At 43.1% G+C, this 22171-nt stretch overlaps 1 protein-coding gene across 1 annotated transcript in view; it reads right to left on the bottom strand.

Moving 5' to 3' along the window:
- The window catches only part of MAP2 (microtubule associated protein 2), a 135216-nt gene that overhangs the window by 34922 nt on the left and 78123 nt on the right, over nt 1-22171 (bottom strand). The window contains exons 3-5 of the mRNA XM_059820584.1: nt 12872-12985; nt 10467-10544; nt 738-995 (exon numbers count right to left, since the gene is read on the bottom strand). Coding sequence (XP_059676567.1) covers nt 738-995; nt 10467-10544; nt 12872-12985 — 450 coding nt within the window. The remainder of the gene's footprint in view (nt 1-737; nt 996-10466; nt 10545-12871; nt 12986-22171) is intronic.

Raw genomic sequence — 22171 nt, 5'->3', positions numbered from 1 at the left:
GTATTTGGTTCAGTAAGCAGATCAGAACTTCACCCTATGCACCCAATCCTAAACTTCACTATGAAGGCAAACATCCCAGTGGAAGTGATGGAGGTTTTGCCCAACCAAGGCACTCCAGCAGGGCTAAACATTTGTAATAAGGTAAGACACACAAAAAATCAGAGTTCTGGCAATGATCGAGGAGAGGAGGGATGGACTGCAATGAATGGCAAGGATATGACATAAGAAGCGATAGCTTTAGGGAAGCTAAACCAGAATGCACTGAAGCACACACCACAAAAAAACTAAACAAAAAACCTGCACACTGCAAATGAAAACATTTCTACAGTTTAAGCCTCTTTATGTCATAGTCAAAGTCAATAAATCTACTTTTTGAAAGAAAAGCAGATGAATCTCTGCACCAAAAACAAAAAAAATATACATAGATTAGCAATGTGACTGGCAAACACATCTGAGATGAGGGAAAAAAGCTTACGCAGAGGAATCAGCTTAGCTGCAAAGCGTATTTTATCATGGCAAAGTAAAAAATCAGGAATCAGCCGCAGTGGTGGGAAACCATGTTGTCATACAGCACCTATGCAATCATATTATCTGCTACACACTCTTCAGGCATAATAACAAGAGCAGTCATACTAATAAAAGGGAAGAACAGGAATGAAGCAGCCTTGGAAAGCACTGGAGAAAGCTGGAGAAGGATTCACTGGCAGCAAACACATGCAAACCTAAGGAGGACACACCTTCCTCAGCCGAGGAAGGGGATGTGTCTTTCAGGGGCGTTTCCGCCACAACGGTTACACTCTCCCTGCTGGATGCCACGCTTGGCACTTTGTCTTCACGACACACTTTGGCCTCCAAAACCGAATCCGACTGACCCTCACAGAGGCCCTTTGCCTGGTCCGAAGGCTCTGTGGGCCCGTGCTCTTTCCCCAGTTGCTTCCCAGGAAGAGCAGCAGGTTTCGCTTCCACAGCCATCAGACTCTCTACTGGTTCTTCTTCTTGGGGACGGAAAAAGGAGGCGACATCAACACCAACAGTAAACACCAAGCACAAAGCTCAACAGGACTGCTTTTGCATAACACTTTCAGCTCTGAACATTTTAGATTTAAGTGTGTCAAAGGACTGCTAGTATCCAGCCTGTTTTAGTCACTGCAGTACTGAATCCTCCTTAGGAAAAAAACCAAACCAAACCAAAAAATCTGCCTCCCCAAGAGAAGCATGTTTATGCTGTAAGATGAGAGCTGAAAGTGTTTCATAGGTATACCTCTCCCAAAGATGACTGTGGGTCAAATATTCATTGCAAATGGAAATGGTATTGAATGACGGATGGCCCTGACAACACCAATGCATCAATGAGCTCAAAGTACACTGGTATTTTTCTGATAAATGTGCTGTTTAATCCAGTACAAGACATTCGATTGAGGTGGACGAAGGTATGAGGCATTAATTTCTTTCCACTGACCTTGGCAATACTGACTGCTAAATTCCAGCAAGTCAATCTATCACATAGATCCTGGATTTGGCAAAATATTGAGCCACTTTCATAGTCTTAATAAGCCTTGTGCATAGCTGATAACTAATGGTTTTGCAAGAATTCAGCCAAGATTCCTACACTCAGCGGGTTTACAAACAGCTTCTCCCTTAGGCTGCCTGACACCTGAACTCTGTGCGTGAAAATCACAGATTTAACACAAGGACTCTTCATTTTCTTTTCTGTTTCCCCACTAGCCCCCAGGCTTCTTGCCATCAATTAAGTCAAAGAAACCAATGAGTGCAATATAACTATTTGTTCATCTGCATTTCTAAAATACATCACTCAGCCTATGGGATGTTAGGATCAGTATAGGGGTATCAAGAGCTGTCTTTACTCACACCAGGGCAGAAGAATGATAAGCAAAGTCTCCATTCTGGACTGTACTCCTGCCATTGCTACTCAGACAGAATATTACTGTGCTCAATTAGTATCCCTTCTGATAAGAAGTCAGGATTAAGTGTGAAAACTTTGATCCAGCAACATACTTAGGCAGCTGACCAGCAGCCATGCTGCAGTCAACCTGATGACCTCCCTGGGTTTAAAGTGTGTCTCATGCTTAAGGACTTTGCTGAATTGGACTTAGAACGAAGTGGTTTCCAGTCTGGAAATCGCTGTATCCAGCCTCTTAGTATTAAAAGTAAAACCTCTTTACAAGGGCTTGGTTTTTCTCCTGAGACTGGCCCGGTTAAAACCAGACAATCAACCATCCACTTCAGTTATGGCCTTTAAGAAGTGATTTAAGGAACACAAACACTATTTGAGGCTGAGAAAATATCACTATGTAAAGTACAACACATTATTAACAACATATAAAAATGTAATTAAGGTTAGATAGTTTATCTTAAATGAACAGAAGCCAGAAGATTCAGAATCAGAACTGGACCAATGCCTGAGTGTTACAGGGATATTTACACATGGGCAGATTGTGAAAGCAGCCTGGCAGAACAGCAGGTATCCAGCTACAAGAGGCCCTGACTTGAATAATTTGCTTTACTTTTCTTTTTCTGGTTTTATGTAGTTTTGTACATTCATCCCTTTCAATTAAAAAATGTTAAGGGAAGCCTCTCATTTTACTCTGAGCAATTTCAGGTATTTCCTCCATTTCCTGAGACACTTCACACAATGCCACACGATTAAAACAAATCACTCACCAAAGTAGAAAGTTATCCCTGACTTAATGAAGGAATCCTACAGACCCCCTTTGTGCAGCAGACTCTTTTAGGCCAAACAGACTGCTTGCTTACAGGCAGCAAGTAAGGAGGGCTGTTTCATAATGTCTATCTTTTCACTGATGATCCAGGCTTATTTCCCTTATTTTTTTCCCCATAGATGTGCTGAGATCTTACACTTTCACCAGAGGTAGATGCAGATGACTGAAAAGGAAGCTGCTCATGAATTAACCAATCCAGGAGTGCTGTAAAGTACAGCTATAGGCACCCAGCTATAGTAAGGCTACTCCTGTGATTTTCTGCCTCCCCTAGCTTCAGGCAGACATGCTGACATTAATAATCTTCAATTATTAGCATTGCTCTTTCTGGTGCTGTTGCAGTATTAGGCTGTATTATCCTATTAATTCTGAACACCTCTGTTTTTTTTTTAAATGACCCAGCAAGCAATTTCAGGCATATACCTCCATCTTCCCGAGACACAAACCTTTAGAGGTTTCAGTACATTTTTAACTTCAGCTCCTGTGTCCCAAGATTTAGTCAGTCAAATGCTGCGAGATGAAACGTGATCTATTTTGCCTTAGAGAAGTCAGCATTCCTGTTAGTCACTGAAATAGATTCTCCTTTGACTCCTCAAAAGCCATTCCACTTTTATGTAACCCCCACTGATAAAATAATACTGATGTGCTCAGGCCATAGAAAAAGAGGGTACAGAAACACGGTAACAGTAAACTTCTTTTTTTCCTTCTTGTTTGCAGTCAGGTGACACAATGTTAAGTGGGTGGGTGTATCCACAAAACAACTGGAGATCATACATGACCCAATACTGCCTGAAGTCACCTGTGTATACTGGGGTGAAAATTTTCTTCACCTACTGGAGAATTAAAGACCTTCCACTGCTATCTTTGGTATAGACAGGGTTTTTTTCCCCATTGTGTCAACAACTGACTTCTCTCCAGTAACATTCTTTGGGGCTATTTTGCACACTGTTCTTGGCAGTGATTCCCTGGCACAAAGAACAAATTAGCTTACACTTCTTTTAACTAGCTGCTCCTTTTGCTTCTGCTATAAGCCAGGCCAGTAGACCAAGAGCCCTGATTTAAGCAGGAGCCATGATTTCACTGATCCCAAAGTTGCATTCCCTGCTCAGCTTCACTTTGAGACGGAGAAGCTCTGGAGGGGCATCACTTCCATGTGGGGAGAAAACACAACTAGGTTTCCCTCCCCGGAAAGCAGCAATCCCAGGCACATAGATAATGGAATGGATGGCAGGTGGGTAGAGGGGAAGAGGAACAAAATGGGACCATGCTCAGTTCACCTTTATCATGGCCCAACAAGACCTCTGTGCTCTTCACTGTGGCACTGGGACGTGTACTAGAGCCAGTCCACTCCGAGCTGAACAAAGGGTGTTCATAGTACTCCTCGTCCGAATTGTAGGGCTCATCATCAGGCACAGACACCGAAATGGAGGGGGCCAGGTGTTTACGCCACTCCCTGCCGGCAGCAGGCCCATAGCCTGGGCAGTGCTGTAGCAGTCCCACCTTATCCTCCGCCCCTTCATCTACAAATAGACACACACAGACAAAAACTGCAGGACAGACAGACAGACAAAGAAAAGACAAGACAGGATGGACGCATGCACTAGCAACACCAGCCACTACGTCATACTGGAGAGTGGATGAAGTCAGCCAGGCTACAGGTTAATGCGGGATGGAGGAATGAGGCAGCTGTGCATTTTAACACATTGGCCACGTATGTGGCCTTTCCTACAATGTTTATGAACATTGGAAACCAACCGTTGCAATAAGTGCATTTCAAAACTATACACTCATTATTTAGAGGAATACATATTGTACACAAACCACATCTCGCAACTTGCACTGATACTCATATGTATTATACAGCTGACTGACTGTATTAAAAACCTCTGAGGTATCCCAACACGGTTGTATCTTTCGTAATCATCAGGTGAAATACTTGAAAGTGTAAATTTTAAAAAGTTCTTTAACTAAAAAGCAAACCAGCTTACACTTTGGTCAATGGTGGTTTTATTTCTCATTTGTATCTATTTCAACCTTCCCCACTTTTTTCCTTTCCCTATAAATAAGTAACATTTAAACAAAAAAGGAAAAAACCCTTCCTCAGATTGCTAGCTATGCTTTTTCCTGACGAAGGCCACATAAAGCTGCTCACAGCAATCTCTGTTAGTTCTATATTTTACGCTGTTGTGTCATGTTTCTGTGGGTGAACCAGCTCCCACCTCGGCGTTTGCCAATGCTTTGGAATGACATCTTTATTCACCCGTCACTGTAGCATCGCAGATAATCATGTAATCATCTCAGGACTATACCAGCTACTGACAGCTACAGGGAGGGGGAGCTTGGGTTTGGTTTTGCAAGACAAAGACAAATAATACAGCCCAATAAAAATGACTGGCCTACCATCTGATCCATACAAACCTAAAGGGGAGACTTGAGTGCTTGTGTAGGCTAAGGTGCCCTCTCACCATGAATAAAGCTATGAAAAACTAAACATCTAGTACTAGAGAAAATATGCTTAAGCCCATTCACTGCGTAGGACAACTAGCAGTTTGATGAACACTGCATTCATGGGGTGCCTTCAGGAGCTGCAGCTACCCCACTGGATTTTCTGTCAGCTTCAAGAACAAGTCCATATCTGGTATCCCTGGCCTTTCTCTAGGCAATTACAACTGAAAGAGTTTCCCCAGAGCTTCCAAAACTTTCCTCTCAGATCCAAAACACCGAGTCAAAAAACAAAGCTTTAACACAGGCAGTGCAACAGATATTAACCAGGTCTCTGTGTGTGACCCAAAAACAAAACAGCTCATGAATGCTGCTGTAACTACCATTACCCAAGTCTTGGAAAGAAATTTTTATCCATCCGTATCATCTGGTGACATATTGTGACCAAACCAGTTCCATCTATAAGAGCTCTAAGCTTCTTCCTTGCAAATAATAGTAAGTTTTAAGTTTTTTTTCTATAGCACACCATGACAAGACAACATCTGTGTCTTTAAAAAAAGCACCCTCTGCTTTCTGCAGCCACATGGCAGCAAGTGTCCTGTAATGTTATGACATGTCTTTCTTCTGCCTGGAAAAAGAATGCTGTAATATCAACTTATTTAGGCTCAATCACCCACAAAAAGGAAGAAAAATTATTCATCGATGGCAATATTAGTAGCTCCAATATGTACCACTGTGCTGCAAAAGGAAGATTATCCATGTTTAAGATTCTGTGATAACCCTGAGGCTGGCCAGGACTGAAGGTATGCTATGTGCACCTATGCACATACATAAATACCACCCATGGAACTTAGTTTAAGAAAACCATTCTCACAATTTCTTTCAGGGCACAAAGAGTGTCTGAACCACTGACAGTTTAGTTGCTTCGCTCTTGTAGTGGAATCCAAACCCCAGATTCAGGGGTTTATGCATGCTTAAAAGAGGTTAAGTGTGGAAAGGCAACCTGCCTCTGCCAAGCAGAAAGCTCTGGAGGGCACTGCAACAAGAAATGCTAAACACAGGGCTGATCCTGAGCTTCCCATCTTTCCCTAGCACTTAGGAGCCGGCAGCAAGGTTGCAGGGAAGCATCTTGATTCACTTGCAACGCAGAACCTGCGGATTTCTTCTCCATAGAAGTTTCTACAAAATTCATTGCCAGATTTGAAGGGGCTCACGGTTTGCAAAATGCTAGTTACGGGGGGCGAGGACACGTCTCAGGATGTGAGAGACCAGGAATCAACTCCCTCCTAAACCTGAGAAGATTCAAAACTAAAACTGCTGCTTCTTCGCAGGGTGCCCTCACGCTAGTCCATGTATCCCTGTGGACAAGAGTGGAACGGGTTGACGCACTTGCCACCTCTTCTGCTGGGACTGGAACAATGTGGAGAAAAGAACAGAAAGTTGATACAGCCAGAAGCAGAACACAGAGAAGGAGGATGTGCAAAAGGGGAGGTTCTTCTTACAGCTGTGGGTCATATTTATCCAGGGGCCCTTCAGAAGTAAAATGCATCAACAAGAGTGAAGATGAAGCCCCAGCACTTCTCTATACTGATGCCAACAAGGCTGAAAATTCCTTCTTTATAGGCTCTGAATAGATTGTAGGCAAGAAAATACAGGCCCTGCCTCTGCTCCTTAAAACTACATTAACTGACAACAGTAAAAATGCTTAATACATACTATTGTGATGATCCAAAACCATTAGGAGTGAAAAGTCTAGTATTGTTTGGGGCTGTTATGTCTGTGGCTCTTACAGATTTACATTGTTTATTTATCAGTTTTAATAAAGATATTTTCAAAATTACTGCAGATAATTTCATTAACAGGATAATGATGTCTTTAAAGGAGGATATGCTTTTATATCAGCAACACGAAAAATCCTTTCTTTGTTATTTTAGTCCCTCCTAATAGCTCTTTCATCTCAAAGCGTGGGAAAAATCCCCAATGTATTCTAAAGTCCAAGATTAAAATCGCTTCTCATAAAGGCTAATTCTGCATTAGCTTCCAGGTATCTTTTGAAAATGCCTTTCTAGAAGTAGTTTTCACTGTAAATAGATCCATTTTTACAGGACACTTGGTTCCTTTCAGTCTGCACAATATTCTCATTTGGTATATAAAGCCTAATCTGAAATGCCTATTTCAAAATGGAAGAGAGTGCATCAAAAGCATCCTTCTATCTTGTAACATTTAGAAAAATTTTTACATGAAGATGTTGTTGACCATTGTCAAAAGGCGCAGAGCACAAAAGAAATGCCAAGTTGGCAAAAGAATATCGCATCAGCCCTGCATGACGAGATACAACTGATAAAAGGATTAGATGGTGCTAGGGAAAATTTCATTTCCTGAGCCAAATTATGTTACTATAGTTGAAATAAATTAAATAATTTCAATAAGGCAAATTAGTTATCTTACCTTTTGCAGCAGTAAAAAGGGACAGGCTCATTTGAACGTTTTTCTGCAGCCAAATGAAAGAAAGAAACCTACATCACTGACTCCTTTCTCAAGAAATACACTTGACCGACAAACCTCTCTGTCTTGTCTACCTTTTTTTTTTTTTTAATTTGTGTTTGCTGCATGGCTGGCCACATCCACCTTTGTCATGTCTACAACAGTGATTTCCTTCCTACTATGACTGAAGGAAGTCCTTTTTGAATTCAGAGCAATGCAACACACACTGACAAGTGCATTAGGAAAACGTTCTAAGAGAAGGGGGGAAAAGGAGGTCTGAGGTAGATACACCAAGTGCTCACCTTTTTTGCTCAATTACTGTAGAATTGGGTTAAATTCATAAATTGTATTCTACTGAGCAGAAAGACAGACAGACAATGTAAAGGTGCATGAGGATGGATAGCCAGATGGTATAGGGAACTGAAGGTTTAAACAAGTACAGTAAAATTGGGTCAAACCCTACTGAGGCAAACTCTTCTGAATGGGAGCTTTGCCTGAATAAAAACGACAGGTCTGGCTCGCTCAAGTCAGCAAAAGCTCAACTTACCCACAGAAAATAAGGACCACATCTTCTAACACAGAGCAGAACATGAGATTCTTACTACCATCAACTACATTGAATTGACAACACTGATATTTTGGGAAAAAGCAACATAATATACTTCTGGTGAAATTTTTTTCAGTAAGTTCCTTCTGTTCATCAACCAACTCTACTGTGAGTTCCAGTTTCAGAGCTGGACATAACCAAGAAGCTTCCAGCAGAGTGCATTAATGACTCAGCACATCAATTCTGTCCATACTTCCCTTACAAAGCTACACTTTTAGGATTTATACAGGCCATCTGTTCTGAAAAATGAAGAGTTGAATCACAATCTTGTAATGGAAAAGTATCTTTTGACTAACGTTAAAGGAAATTATTCGAATGTTTTGCAAAACTGTGGCATTGTGTAAATCATCACAATGTCTCCCAAACACTGACCTTTCAGTCCTTACAACCACCCCTGCAGGGTAGGTAAGTTAAGTGCTATTAACTCAATTCTACATGCAAGGAAAGAGAAAAATGACGATGTTAAGTGACTTGCTGAGTCATATGCATAGCTGGGAACAGCACAGTCTGGTAGTTTGTAATAGCCTCGAGTTGTATAGTGTTTTGCCACCTTCTTGTGTTAGTACAACTAGCAAAATGGTTTTCCATTTGCTGAGGGGGCAATCTACAACCTCCTGTCAATTAATCAATATGAGTACTTTATAAAATCCTAAAATACATGTCAATAATACTGCTGATAGAAACAGTAGGCAAAGCTAATCCTCAACTAAGGATGTATGATGTAAGAACCCTGACACTGGCCTGAAGCAGAAGAACAAGCCCTTTATTGTGATACAAAAAAATCAAAAAGCATATGCTGAATTAGTCATGTGAACTATGTATTAAAAAACAGCGGTAAAACACTGGTAACAATTCTAAAAGTCTTTGCTAATGCCCTACTAGCTTCCTTTTCAGTTAGTAGTTTTGACTGCCATTACCTCTGGGTGATGAATCTAGGAACTCTTGTACTATTGTTTTAAACAAACAATGTGTTTTTTAAAAAAACAATCAACTGATCAAATTTTTTTATATTGGTTACTAACCGCATCCAGTAGGTATTTCCAGTACAGTGGACTGACAAATGTTGTTAACACAGCCTGTAATTGCATTATCTCAAAAATGACCGCAGGATGGAACATGCCTAATTGCAGTGTCCTGATAAACTGAGAGTCAGACTATGTTAGCACATGAAATAGGAACCGCCCACTTGCAAAACTAATAGAGGCTCTGTGTTAAAATACCAACAAAGTTTGTTCAGCAGATGATAAGGAATTATTTTCATGCACTTATTTAACAAAAAGAAAGAAAAAAATGCTAAAATAAAATCTAAGAAGGAAATAAATGGACACATAAAAATGCTATTGACATGGCAGAGTTCAACTGACAGTCCCCTGGAGATTCTGAACCCAAGTCCTTCCCTCATATCCACATGGTATGGCTCAGTTTTAACATATTGCTGTCTCCCCATACTGATGGCCTTGATGTAGCAGTCGTCTTCTGTTGAACAAAGCACTGACGCGCATGCTTACCACTGTGACAACTTCACTGAGATTTAGGCCTCTGCTTAAAATTAAGCCAATGCTTAAGTTCTTTGCTGGAGGGGATTTTAGCAGGAGGAAAATGTAGTGATCATGGGCTACTGAAATTGAACATTCATTGTGCAGAACAGAGTATAAATTTGCTTATGAGACTAGAATTTGGTTCCTGCACTCTCTATACAGAACCCCCAATACATGTAGGCATTGAAGCATGAATTACAGGTCAAAGACCAAAGAAATGATCCAACTCTGAATCTCCGTGCTTTCATGCATTTAAGATTTCAAAAACCAAAGCTAATGGTAATTAAAAAAGCAGCCAAACAAATCCAAAGAAAATAAAGATGACCCATACTGAATCACAGTTTTGGTGACCGCATTGGGGCAGCAGACATCTTGGCTCATGTTGCGTATAACAGATAAAAAGCTGAGCATCACCATCTTTTTTTTCATTAATATGGATGTACTTAACATATCCTGTCAGTTACCTCTGTGCATACGTGTCTACCTCATCCATGCATTGCTGTTGGTTTGCAGATGGGGAGTTACTGCTGGGGGATGCCTTATCTTTTCACATGAAGCTGCAGAAAGTATCTCCATTTTTTGATTCCCCCATCCTTTAGATTCATGTCTCATCCCTCTGCTGACAGCTGTGTACTGCCGTGTCCAGGAGACCCTTACCTTCCTCCAGAGCTGCAGTCTGCTCGGAAGCTGGTGACGGAGGCGGGGAAGGAGGCAGGTTGGCTGACTCTTCGACTGCTAGAAATTGAACAGTGAAAATGAGATACAGCAATTAATTCCCAGGAGAATGATGCTTGATACAAGCTGCAGTCAGCCTGTTCTGCCCAGCTGAGAGAATTATTCGATGGGGACTTGTGCCTAGTGGGTTTTCAGATGGACCCTTTCAGAATACATGGCTTTTTAAAATTAAAATAAAAGGGTTTTTTTTTTTTTTCAGATGGTATGAATTATTTTCAAAATTCTGGTCATAGAGTACAATACAAAAATCAAGTACAAAATTATCTTTTAAACCAGTATTGCCACTTAGAAAACCTTCAGTCACCCAACGCAACAACAATAAAGCATCTGAGCATGAGACATCTTATAAATTCACACTGACTATCAGAAACTGGCATCAGATCTCTTCAATTTACCTCGAGTACATGAACAAAAAACATTCTTCATGCTTATTTTTCTTCTGCTGAATTCAAGGTTAATTACAGAACACATGCAAATATTGCTTGTCTAAATACAAGAGACATCTTCATAGGGAACTTATGTCAGCCATGACATAGTAGCGATTCAGCTGAGCAAGGCACAGTGAAATCTTAGACACACTTAGTCTAGGTTTTAGTTTCATACCCAGTCATAAGACTAGATGCTGAAACCAGATTATGTTTTTTCAATTATTTCAATTCAAGTACGATAAAATCCTAAGCAAACTTCTTAAATGAACTCAGCACAACCTCTGGATCTGATTTCATACCAATCGCTTTGAGAATTTTTTTCTTTAAAACCAGATCCACTACTGGGGCTTAACCAATGTTTAAAAAAAAAAAAAGTAACAAATCTATTTTAACAGATCTGTCTTATAAACGGCACCTCTCAACAGGCAGATCTCAGTTTCTGATTCAGGGCTTCTTCCCAAGCATAGAAAGGCCAGTTTCAAAGTCCCAGCAGAATTTGCCAGGCCTCCTCCTATTGATTTTCATGTGGTTTGGAAGAGACCCTTATGTGACTTGTCCTTAAGACGTGCTGTCCAGGGACAGAGTATTTATATCTTCATCACAATGCAACTCTACCTGCACTTATTTAACGGTCACTGACCACAGGAACTGTAACACCAACAGTTGCTCACTGAAGACATACTTCTCACAATATTTTTAAAATGTCTTATTGAACTAGATGGAACTGAATATCCGTTTTGCCTCACCCAGGCCCCAGTGAAGCAATCTGTGCTTAAATATGTATGAAGCGTTTTGCAGAATTGGGGTCTTTCATGTAAAATTGAGTCTCTGTAAAGAAGGGAATTACTGAGCAACACATCTCCCTGCTGCAGTTCAAATTAGTTCAATGAAGCAAAAGACCTTGGGAACCAAATTTCCAACAAATATTCTAAATTACTCATTGACTTTAATTAATTCCTAAGCAGGGTCCAGCCACTGTACCAAACAAAGCGGAGCGCCTGTGGGGAAAATACCACAAGGCGTGATTTTGATTTGATCACAACATACGTGCGCTCTGCAGAACTTATCCCAGGGCAGGCTTGCAAGACTTGCCCTACCTCAGGACAGAGTATGGCCTTTCTCTGGTCTTCGGTGTCCATGTTTTGCACTACTGCAGAAGTTTTCTGGCTGGGATGAAGCACTGTAGGTACAAATGGCTGTATGCTTACCTTTTATATATATATACACACACACACGTAATTCAGAGAGACGTTTCACAAAGGAGCCAGCAGGAGGATGGGGGCACAGCATGGACCAGTAGCAGTGGTACCGTTCCCAGTCTGGACCACTGGCGTTTGCTTCCACCAGGTGTAACTCCCTCTCCCACCACCTCCCCTCACCCGGCTCGGCTGCCAACCCCTCTCCCTCCCTCACCCGCTGTGCCCTATTCCTTCCTGTTGAGATGCTCTTCCTCCATCTTTTGAGTAGCTACCACCCAACCAGCAAGGCCGCACTTTCTTTTCATAGGCCTCTCCTCTAATCTTCGCCTCTTCAGACATTAATCTTTCTCTCTCTCTTGTTGTACATGGCTGAACACGAAGGGGCTCCGAGCGCTGCCGAGGCCCACCAAAACATGACGACAAAAGCACTACCGCCAATTACATTCACAGCTGTGCCGCTCAGGAGTCAGAAACCATGTGAAGAACTGCTGTTAGAGCAAATAGCGAATGAGACAGTCACAAGGCCGTGAAGAACGGGGCTAACGCTATTATTACGTGGTTCCAGCATTTATCCAGTGGTGCTGCAGTTTACCCAAGACCATAACCTATGTGAATACAAAGCTGTGACTTTTTTATAATATACGTACATAAAAAATTTGCAGATGCAAGTATACTTTGAACATTCTTCATCTCGTTTTACCTAAAGGTAGTGGTCCAGGCTGATCTTTGTGCTGGGCTTCTTTTTCCTGCTCGCCTTTCAGGACTGCTACAGCTTCAGCTGTTACTACTTGTACTATCCTCGCAGACACTTCTTCTGTGGCAGCAGCAAAGTTAGAAAAAACAAAGAAAAGCATGCTAATGAGAATGATGTTTTAAAATTATAAAGATTAGCTTAAACAATAAAAAAAATGGAGGCTGACTTATTCCACTTTTAAAAGGTAATCTTTCTTCCTGAAATATAAGCAAATCATTAAAAATAAAATAGAAGGACCAGATAGTCCAAAGATCTCAGCAGAAAATGCTGAGTATTTAGAAAAACCAGGACCCCAGCCTTTAAAGTAAGATGCACAAAGCATCATTATTAACTGCTTTTTCTTATTTCTGTTAGGGACAAGGGGCAGAAACTGCAAAATTTTAAGATGATCATTTATTAAATGTCTAGAAATTTTTTTGCAGGTACTGTTCTGCAAATAGGGGTAAGAACAGCTAGCTGAGTAATGGGATTTCTTGGCATTTAATATATGGAGTTAGCTGCATTCTTACATGCACTTTGGATGATTGTTCCTCCTCAGCATTATTCAGTTAGTATGCGTTAAAGGCACTTCCTAGACAGACACCTAAGGATATGCTGATGAGAGACTTGAAACAGAAGGGCCAAATAACATTTCTGTATGATTAAAATGTGTGTTTTGTTCTCCTCACCCCTTTTAAGACTGCAACACAAAGCTTTATTTAAACAGGAGGCCTGAATACCGTGCAGAGGGATTGCAGAGGATAACATTTGTTTGGTGGGATGGGCTCTCAGGCCCTGGTCTCAGACAGAGGCTTGGCTCCCAGCCGCTCGCTCTCACTGTGCTCGGCACAGGGAAGGGGGACACCAGAGCCGGCTGAGACATTGCATGCTTGACAGACCGGGGTGCCACAGGACCCGTGCTTCGCTCTTCCCCACTGCCCTCCATGTAAGGCATGCCCGAGAGGAGCTGAGGAGCCGGGTGTTCTGGTGAGTGGAGGATGGCGGTGGGACCACCTACTCTGGTGGGACCACCAGAGTATCCCATCTCGGCTCTAGACCCACTCAAAGGTGCAGTTGAATGTCATCAGGCACTCAACTGCACGTGGAAGTAACCAGAGAGGTTTCCTGCCCTAAGGGCACTTCAGGCACCTTTGATCTAGCAAATCAAGGACTTAAGGGTTGGTCCAGCAGAACCATCTACAAAAGAATTCAGAGAAAAAGGGTTTCATTTTCTTAATTGTGAATTAGCCCACTCTCCCCTACTCATTAATCAACATATTCCTCTCATAGCCAAACTCAGTGGAAATAAACCCCCTCACTCTCCAGCTATTTCTGAGTGCTGGCTGAGAGTTGTTTCAAACACAGGGTGCCGGGACCGACACAGAGCTGAGCCCTAGGGGAGGCAGCAAGCTGCACGGCCACGGGCCCACCAGCTGCACAGCTGGGCACACACCTGAAAACAGAGCAAGAATTTCAGCGCAGCTCCACCCCTCGTGTGGAGGCAGAGGTTTCTAATGGCAGATGGCATTACACCCTGGCTCCTGCCAGAAGACATTCACAGAACCACCATTAATCACTATCCAGAGGGCAGAAATAAAAGCTCACCCATTACTGCGTCCTTCAGGCAAGGACTGGCTGGGAAGGGGATGTATATTTAAATCAATGCCCTACATGTAACTTTACAGCAACCACCCTAACAATGGACACTGTCCTTTAGATTAATAATGATGATTTCTTCTCACAGCTAGTACTCTTACAGAATTCCTTTGTACTTTTAATGTAAAGTTATTCCTCTTCATTTGCCCTTTAGAAAAGCTGATATTTTCTCCCACAAAGCATAGATGTCAGTTACTTGACTTTCACAGTTGTGTTTGTCTGAAACCAAAGTGCTACATTAATCTCTCTTTTGCACAAACTATGTAATGAGATATTAAAAAAACCCACCCACTGGCAAAGAACATTCATAATTGTTGGTATTTATATCTTACAATTCACTTCCTCCCGACTGGTCGCCAGGAGGGCAGTGACTGCAATAATTTTATTGGCTGCAGCCAATAGCAAGAGTAGATGGATGAATATGTCAGAACAACTACCAAGGAACAAAAAAAATAAGCTGATTTTAAAAACTGTTAGCCCAAGAATACATGAGTATAAACTTGCCAAGGATAAATTCAGACTAGAAATCTGAAGATGCTGCTTTCCTACAGGCAGGGGTGTGAAGTTCTGCCAGTCTTCCACATAGCAGGAAACAACTCAACTGGTTTTGAGATGGAGCTCGATACATTTACGAAAGGGACTACATGTGACATAGATGCCTGTATTAGCAGGACACTGCGAATGGCAGCTCTAGCTTTCTGTCCCTCTATCCAACAACAGGCCCCTAGTATGAGATGAAACTCCACTTTGTTGTTAAGTAGATCGAATCGACCACCATAACACCATAAATCAAGTCATGCATGTGGCTAGTCCTATGGACCAAAGAAGAGGGGTATTGATTTAAAGCCCATCAATTGTCCCAGCTGCCTTTCAGGGGTCTGCATCTCATTTTGGGGCTTTTTGAATATCTCCTGCTTCCATACCTGCTGGATGCTGGGGTTGCTTCTCAGCACCTCTTGGTTCCTTCCTCTTGTGAGGAACATGGAGCAGACACTACCCAGACCCTCCCAGACTGTCACACGGTGCTGCTGTTGCAGAGCAGTGGACTGGACACAAACGGTCCCTTGGAATCATTACAGGTCCTGACAAATCCCTGTGTTGTGAGGCACACACAGACTGCAAAGTACAAGTGACATTGGAGAAAACCGGGAGAATGAACCCGCGGCTTGGCCCATCCTCCTCCTGCAGACACGTGGTGCCCTCTCCCACGCCATGCCATGCAGCCGGCGTGCTACAACACCTAGCACGGGTGGGACACGCGGGTAGGAAACAAACCGCTCTTCCATAAAGCATCCTTTGATAGCTGGTATATCCCTGTTCAGATTCTGCTCTTTCAGAAGAGGAAAGAGTATCGTCCCAACAGCGTTGATGAGCACGGAGAACGGCACAGGGCTTCGCAGAGTACCACAGCTCCAGAAGACCCCACGCCGATCGCCACCACCACTTTACGCCAGGAGGACGTGACACGTGTCCCTTCTGTCAAAATTTCCATGAAGCTACTAATCACAACACTACTGACAAAAGTAACATCATCAAGTCTGTATTGTTAGCTCAGATGAACAAATCAAGACTCAGTTAGGAAGACTGGTAGGAGAACCAATTTAAGCTTATGTTCACATGAAAATCTTAAGAAAAGGCTCCAATTAATTTTTTAGATATAAAATATGCAAATGTATACCAGATTTAGTACCCTGGAGCATATCCAGAGGAGACTCACTCAGTCACCTGCTCTCCAATACCCAAGCTACTGCCAGCCTCCTCCTAGCAAGGTAAGACAAATCCCTATGAAAAATGGTCTCCTTTGTTACAGAATTTATACTTGTTCACATCCAGCCTGGTTCCGGGGCGCAAACGGGCTCTCCAAGGCTGGAAGACAGTTCCCACCCTCTTAGTTCTCTTTCCGATTTAATTTGCTTGGGACAAAGATTATATTCCACAGGGAGATATGGCTGGAGGGGAAAGGTTGCCTGCTGAAAAATGGAAATTTCAATTTCAGGCTATGCAGAATAAGTAAATAAAACCACAAATGGCCTCTGGGTTTTGAGGTTTGTTTTTTTTTTTGGTTGGGTTTTTTTAATCAAGAAAGGCTCACTTCTGAACACTCTGTTGATGGATATTTTGGGTGACACGGGAGGCACAGGCAGTTCACCAGAAGAGCAGTGCTTTTGCTATACATGACTGCTGCAAAAGGACAGACATTTTTGTACTAATGGACACTATAAATAGCAGATCCAATGGGTAAGTCAAATCCTCACAGGGCAGCTATTGAGACTCTTCATAGCTTCCTTATGGTTCAGTTAAAGTTCAAGGAAGCCTAATGATAAAGAACAAAAAAAGAAGAAGAAGAGTTAGCCAGCCTGGATGCCAGGCAAATTGTTCACAGCCTAAAAGCTCTGGATTCATTAGAGATAGTTTTGCTTGTAGAAATTTATTTTCCCTCTCTTTAAGCAGGTAGACATTCTCTGACTCTAACATTGTGCCACAAAAATAACACTAACAAATTACAAGTAACAGCAAATATATGTTCCTTAAAGGCAACAAGGACCTTAGCTTTAGGTAAGACTTCAGCACAAGGAAGAACAGCAACATGGCTTTCCTTTGCATTTTGCAGAGAGTAAAATGCTGCTCCTTTTTACCAAGATGTCAGCTGCTCATGACACAGGATACAGACTGAGTCTCCCAGTTTGATTTCAGGGAACGTGGTACCCAGAAGTACAGGTGGTCCTTGAATGTGATGTCCATAATGGAGAGGAGACATTGTGAAAGATCCTCAGCACGAGCTTTTGAAAACCCCCTGACAACGAGCATGCTGAGCTGAGAGGCCAGGAGCTAACACACAGGGACAGTGATTCTGCTGCTCCCTTAAAGGCTGTCACTTCAGACCAAGCTCCAACGGGGCTGTCAGGTCAAGTCTGCCCAGTAGCTACCAGTGCCACGGCTGCTCTCTGGCAGGAACAGAGGATTCTGCCTTGCTGAGAGGGCAGGCACCTGTCTTGGACACCACACTGATTTAAACCAAAGTTAAAACTCAAATGAGTAAGCACTCTCTGCTTCTGGTTTTGGAAGTCAGCCCAATTGTTCTACAACCCCCAGCCCCAGCACACCAAATCAGGGCATCTGGAATCTCCCTGCCCCACAGATAACATAACTTTCAGAGTACTAGGATGCACAGGGGACGCTGAACCAGCTGCTGATTGTATGGGGAGCTGCAGCCTTTCCCCTTTGCTGGGTTTAGAAGGCCTCGTGCCTCCAAAAGCTGCTGCCCCCCCCAAGCGCACCCAAGGGCACAACAGCTGCCCAATCCCCACCCCAGCTTGCTCCAGCACCGATGTTTAAACTGCAGTAGGTGCCATCCAGACACTCCCTCCAGACACCTGAGAGAGCCGCCCTGCACTGACAGAGACTCAGTCAGGGGCCGTTAAGCAAGATTACATGTCAAAACATGGCTACAGCAGAGCCACAGATCTGGGATCAGATCCTGTACAAGGCCAAGATGTCATTTCAAAGCCGTCCTCCATTGCTTATTGATGCTGCTGCCGTTGTCAATGGACTGCAGATGTCTCCGCTGGCACCTGAATCCATTACCTAAATTATTTTCATTTCCCAGGAAACCTTTCCAGTCCATTAAGTTTTTTAATAGACAGGTTTACCAGCCCCAGAGACAGATGTACGGATGGTGGCAAGAGTCTTTAATAAAGGTGTCTGAGCTTTCACCAAATATTTCCAGAAAACTGTTAGAAATAATTGGCAACTATACTGGCAAGGGCAAAAATTGGATCTGTGACACATCTTCACAGTGATGTGTGGTGTCTGCTCCCTTTGTGCTCTTTTTAATGGTTTTCCTTCAGACTCAGGCACTTTTTCTCTTTCTCTTCCAACCTACCATAACCTCAGGCTCAATCCGTTGAGGAGCTGAGTTTGCTATGAACATCACTTCCTAGGTGAAACTGCTCAGGCTCAGATATTTGCCTCTGACCACTCTCATCAAGCAGTACCTTTTATCTTCTTCTCTCTCCCTCCTACCCCTCTATGCAATGCTGTATTATTATTCTAAGGATTGTTTTTTGACAGGAGAAACTTCCTATGGGCCGGGCTCACCACATCTTCCTCCCTTCCTCCCACGTACATGCCCCGGCTCTGCCGCAGGGATCCTGCTGGCAGAGGAACCAGGGCTGGTACAGCTCTCCCCGGGCAACGGCCAGCTCGTCAGCTCACGTAACGGTGTCAGTGGTTTCTCAGGCCAGAGTTGCCCCGGTCAGACCACAGTTTGTCTCCTCAGCTCTTCTTCTCCTTCCCTGACTGTAGTTGCCTGTGTTTCATTACTGCCATTCAGCCAGTTCGCTCAGCCCACCTCTCTATCACTTCTTCCCACCTGAGCACCCATTTCACAGCAACGGGGACAGCTCCTCCTAAAAAGAAAAAGCATTTCACGTCCCCACAATTTTAGCGGGACACTCTTCCCAGACTGGCGCAGCATCACCCCCCGCTCTTTCTAGCAACAGCTCTAGCTGATACCACTACGGTGGCAGCGGATCTTGAGTTTGCCGTAGCCATGGAAGACGCCATCTGGTCCCTGTAAAGCAGAACTTGTTTAAAGCATAAACAAAGTTTAACGTGCTGGAACCGCAGGGCACAACAAATGCTCCAGGAGAAAACTGAAGGAAAGGGATGATAGGAAGGAGGGACGGAGAGAGGGAGACTGAAAATTGTGTCAAAACTTCACATGCGTTCACAATGACACCCCTCAGACACCTACGAAGAAAATTAACAGTGAGCTCGGTTAAAGCAAAGGGTAATTAACACTCCTGGAGCTCTGAGGGTAATACAGGGATAAAGAAAGATGCAAACAGATGGAAAGGATAAAATAATATGTTTCATTAATTTTGCTACATTTTGGGGAAGGAACACAGGCAGAGCACAGCGAAAGGATTAGCTACATGTGTGCTTGCAGAATTGGGAAAACAAAGCAATTTCAGTCAAAATGTGCCTGTCAAAATCCCCAGTGGGGTGCAGAGCGGTTTCCAAGGTAACCAGCACTAATTGTTGGCACAGTGGAATCGAGTCAACAACAAAAGCACAGAGCAACCTGCGCTGCTTAGTGAGGCAAAATACCCCACATGTATTCCTGCAGAAAGGAGAGATACAAAGTGGCTATTTGCTATCTTTGACAATTTGAAAAGCAAACAGGACCTATGGATTTTTCCCCCCCTGGGTACCGCAGTTCCGAGTGCAGCAGGACTACAAACCAAATAGCTATTCGATTTGTTTAGAGGCATTAGCTGGTCCCCTAAGGATAGGTCCTGAATTCACGCCCAACTCTCCTGGAAGCTGGTGGACGACTCTTGTTTCAGTCAAGACTGCTGAAATGCTGGGGAAAAAAGACCTGGGCTTCACCCAGTGACATTTCTGATGGAGAAACCAAAGACACATCTTGGTCTTTATCACTGGGATCATGACAATTCTAAGTACTGCCTCTTGCACTCGGATTAAAAGAGAAATGCACAGCAGCAATCAAAAAAGTACGAATAAGTTATATAAAACTTGAATAATGCCAACAGATTAGTGCTTGAGATTGAAGAAAAAAGCAGTAACATAGCTTTACAGAATTCAAATATTTGCTCTCAAATGGCTTTCGTGAGTGTAAATATTTTGCTGTAAGTAGGTCCTTGATCTGGATGTTGGCAATATCAACAGTAATTGGCAGGAGATATGAAGGCAAATAATGGGTACTATCAGCTTTTAAATTAAATGAAACCACAACACAACTGACAAGTATCATTTCCCTAATAAACTCGTTGATTTTAAGCTACTGTAGCGTCAATGAGGATAGTGACAGATTAATTTAATCACCAGGATTTCCAGCTAACCAACTGAACAGGTCAGAAAAGGCTTGTGTTTTGGGAAAGAAAGAGCTTTGATTGTTTAATGCATTCAACCCCAAAGGTATGAACATTCAGACTACCTTTGAGGAAAGCTATATTGCAGCGACTATGTGAGAAGAGCATGTACAGGGGTGCTACAGCTGGATACCCGACACAGCAGCTTCACACCCTGGTGAGCCCCACAGCAAACAGCTTACGCCTCCATGTTTCGGGGTGCTGCAGGTATTCAACAGCCCCTCCTACCTTCTCCTTAAACTCAAGATTGTAAATCTGAATCACCGTTATCCAGACCCTTAACATATCTGCTTTACAGCAGAATAAATCTGGTACAAAACCAGTGTCCTGCCTGCAGCTGAGCTGTGTTGGACCGGTTGTGCTCTGGTACAAATGGGAGGCTGGAGGGCAGCTTTCCCCTGCACCCCCGGCTGCTCTGCAGCATTCGGGGAAGCAGCGGCCCGGGGCTCGGGCTGCCTGTCCTAGGACTGCTTCCACATGTTCTGCGTGTGCTTCACCCCCGCTGCCCTGACTGCGTTTTCCTGATCACCTTCTTCAGTGAGAGAGCTGGACAGACAGTCCAAATCTCAAGGCACACAAGTGGCAAAATCCAAAGCGACTCGTGCTAGGAGCAAGGAGCAATTCAGAAAGCTGCAGTGAGCCCTCTCCTCCGGCTCCCCAGCACACCCCAGTGCATGTTCATTAGGCAGAGGCCTCTGCCCCGGTGTCTAGAAGCTGTAAAACAAACCACCAAGGGATCAGTCCCTACACATCCCCACCCCTTGAAATATTAAAGTCTGTTAAAAAGGCGTCATACAAATGTCAGTACAATAAAGCAATGCTTTAAAAATGAGCCCTCATGACTGCAAATACTTGCTCCCTGTGCATCCCCTGAGTCGTTATCTTCTTAAGTCTACTGCCTAGAACAACATATTTACTGCTGTCAGCATTTCCCAGCCAAGTCAGAGGTGGGAAAAGCTAATCGGTTCTGTTTTGTGTGATGCATTGGCAACACAATTTACAGCCAACATGCAGCATTGAAGCAGACAACACCAGACCCTCAGCCAGGGCAATGCAGTAAGGTCCCACTGCCTTTCCTAGGACTTGGTATCAGCTAAAAACATCACTTGCACAACAAAGCAGCTATATGTATCTTTAAAACATGGACTCCTTAGGACTTACACAGAAGAAATCACTTTGGCTTCGAAACAAAGAATTGGATACTTAATCCTTTGAGTGTGAGTAAATACACGTAACAGGTAATTCACTGTTAAATCAATATTTGTTTTGAACTTCTGTACCTGTTAAGATTTTAAGTAAACAGACTTTTAAGAACTAATTCTCTTTTAACATAAATGGGAGAACAGCCCATAGAAGTCAATAGAGCTTCAGCCACCTACAGCAGGAGGTGACAGGTCCCTTAAAGTTCATTTTTAGCTCCTTTTGGGCTGATTTTAAACACTTTTTTTACAGTGTTTCCTGTGATCCTTTCACAAAAGAATTCAAAGTATGCTACCTGAACTCTGCTGAATTTAAGTTTAAAATTAACATTAACCTGTGCACACATTGTGTGGGATTTCTAGTCATGCCTGGTCAGGAGGACTGAAATCATTCTGTCAATGCAACAGAATTTTGGTTCATCCCGTCAGGGGATATGGTGACACAAAACGCAGCAGTACCGTGCCCTGTTCACCCTAAGGCTCACACGCTGCCTGCCCAGCCCTGCTTAACCAGC

The sequence above is a fragment of the Gavia stellata genome, chromosome 8 (assembly GCF_030936135.1).
Source record: "Gavia stellata isolate bGavSte3 chromosome 8, bGavSte3.hap2, whole genome shotgun sequence".
NCBI lineage: Eukaryota > Metazoa > Chordata > Aves > Gaviiformes > Gaviidae > Gavia > Gavia stellata.
This window is presented reverse-complemented; position numbering and strand designations above follow the sequence as displayed.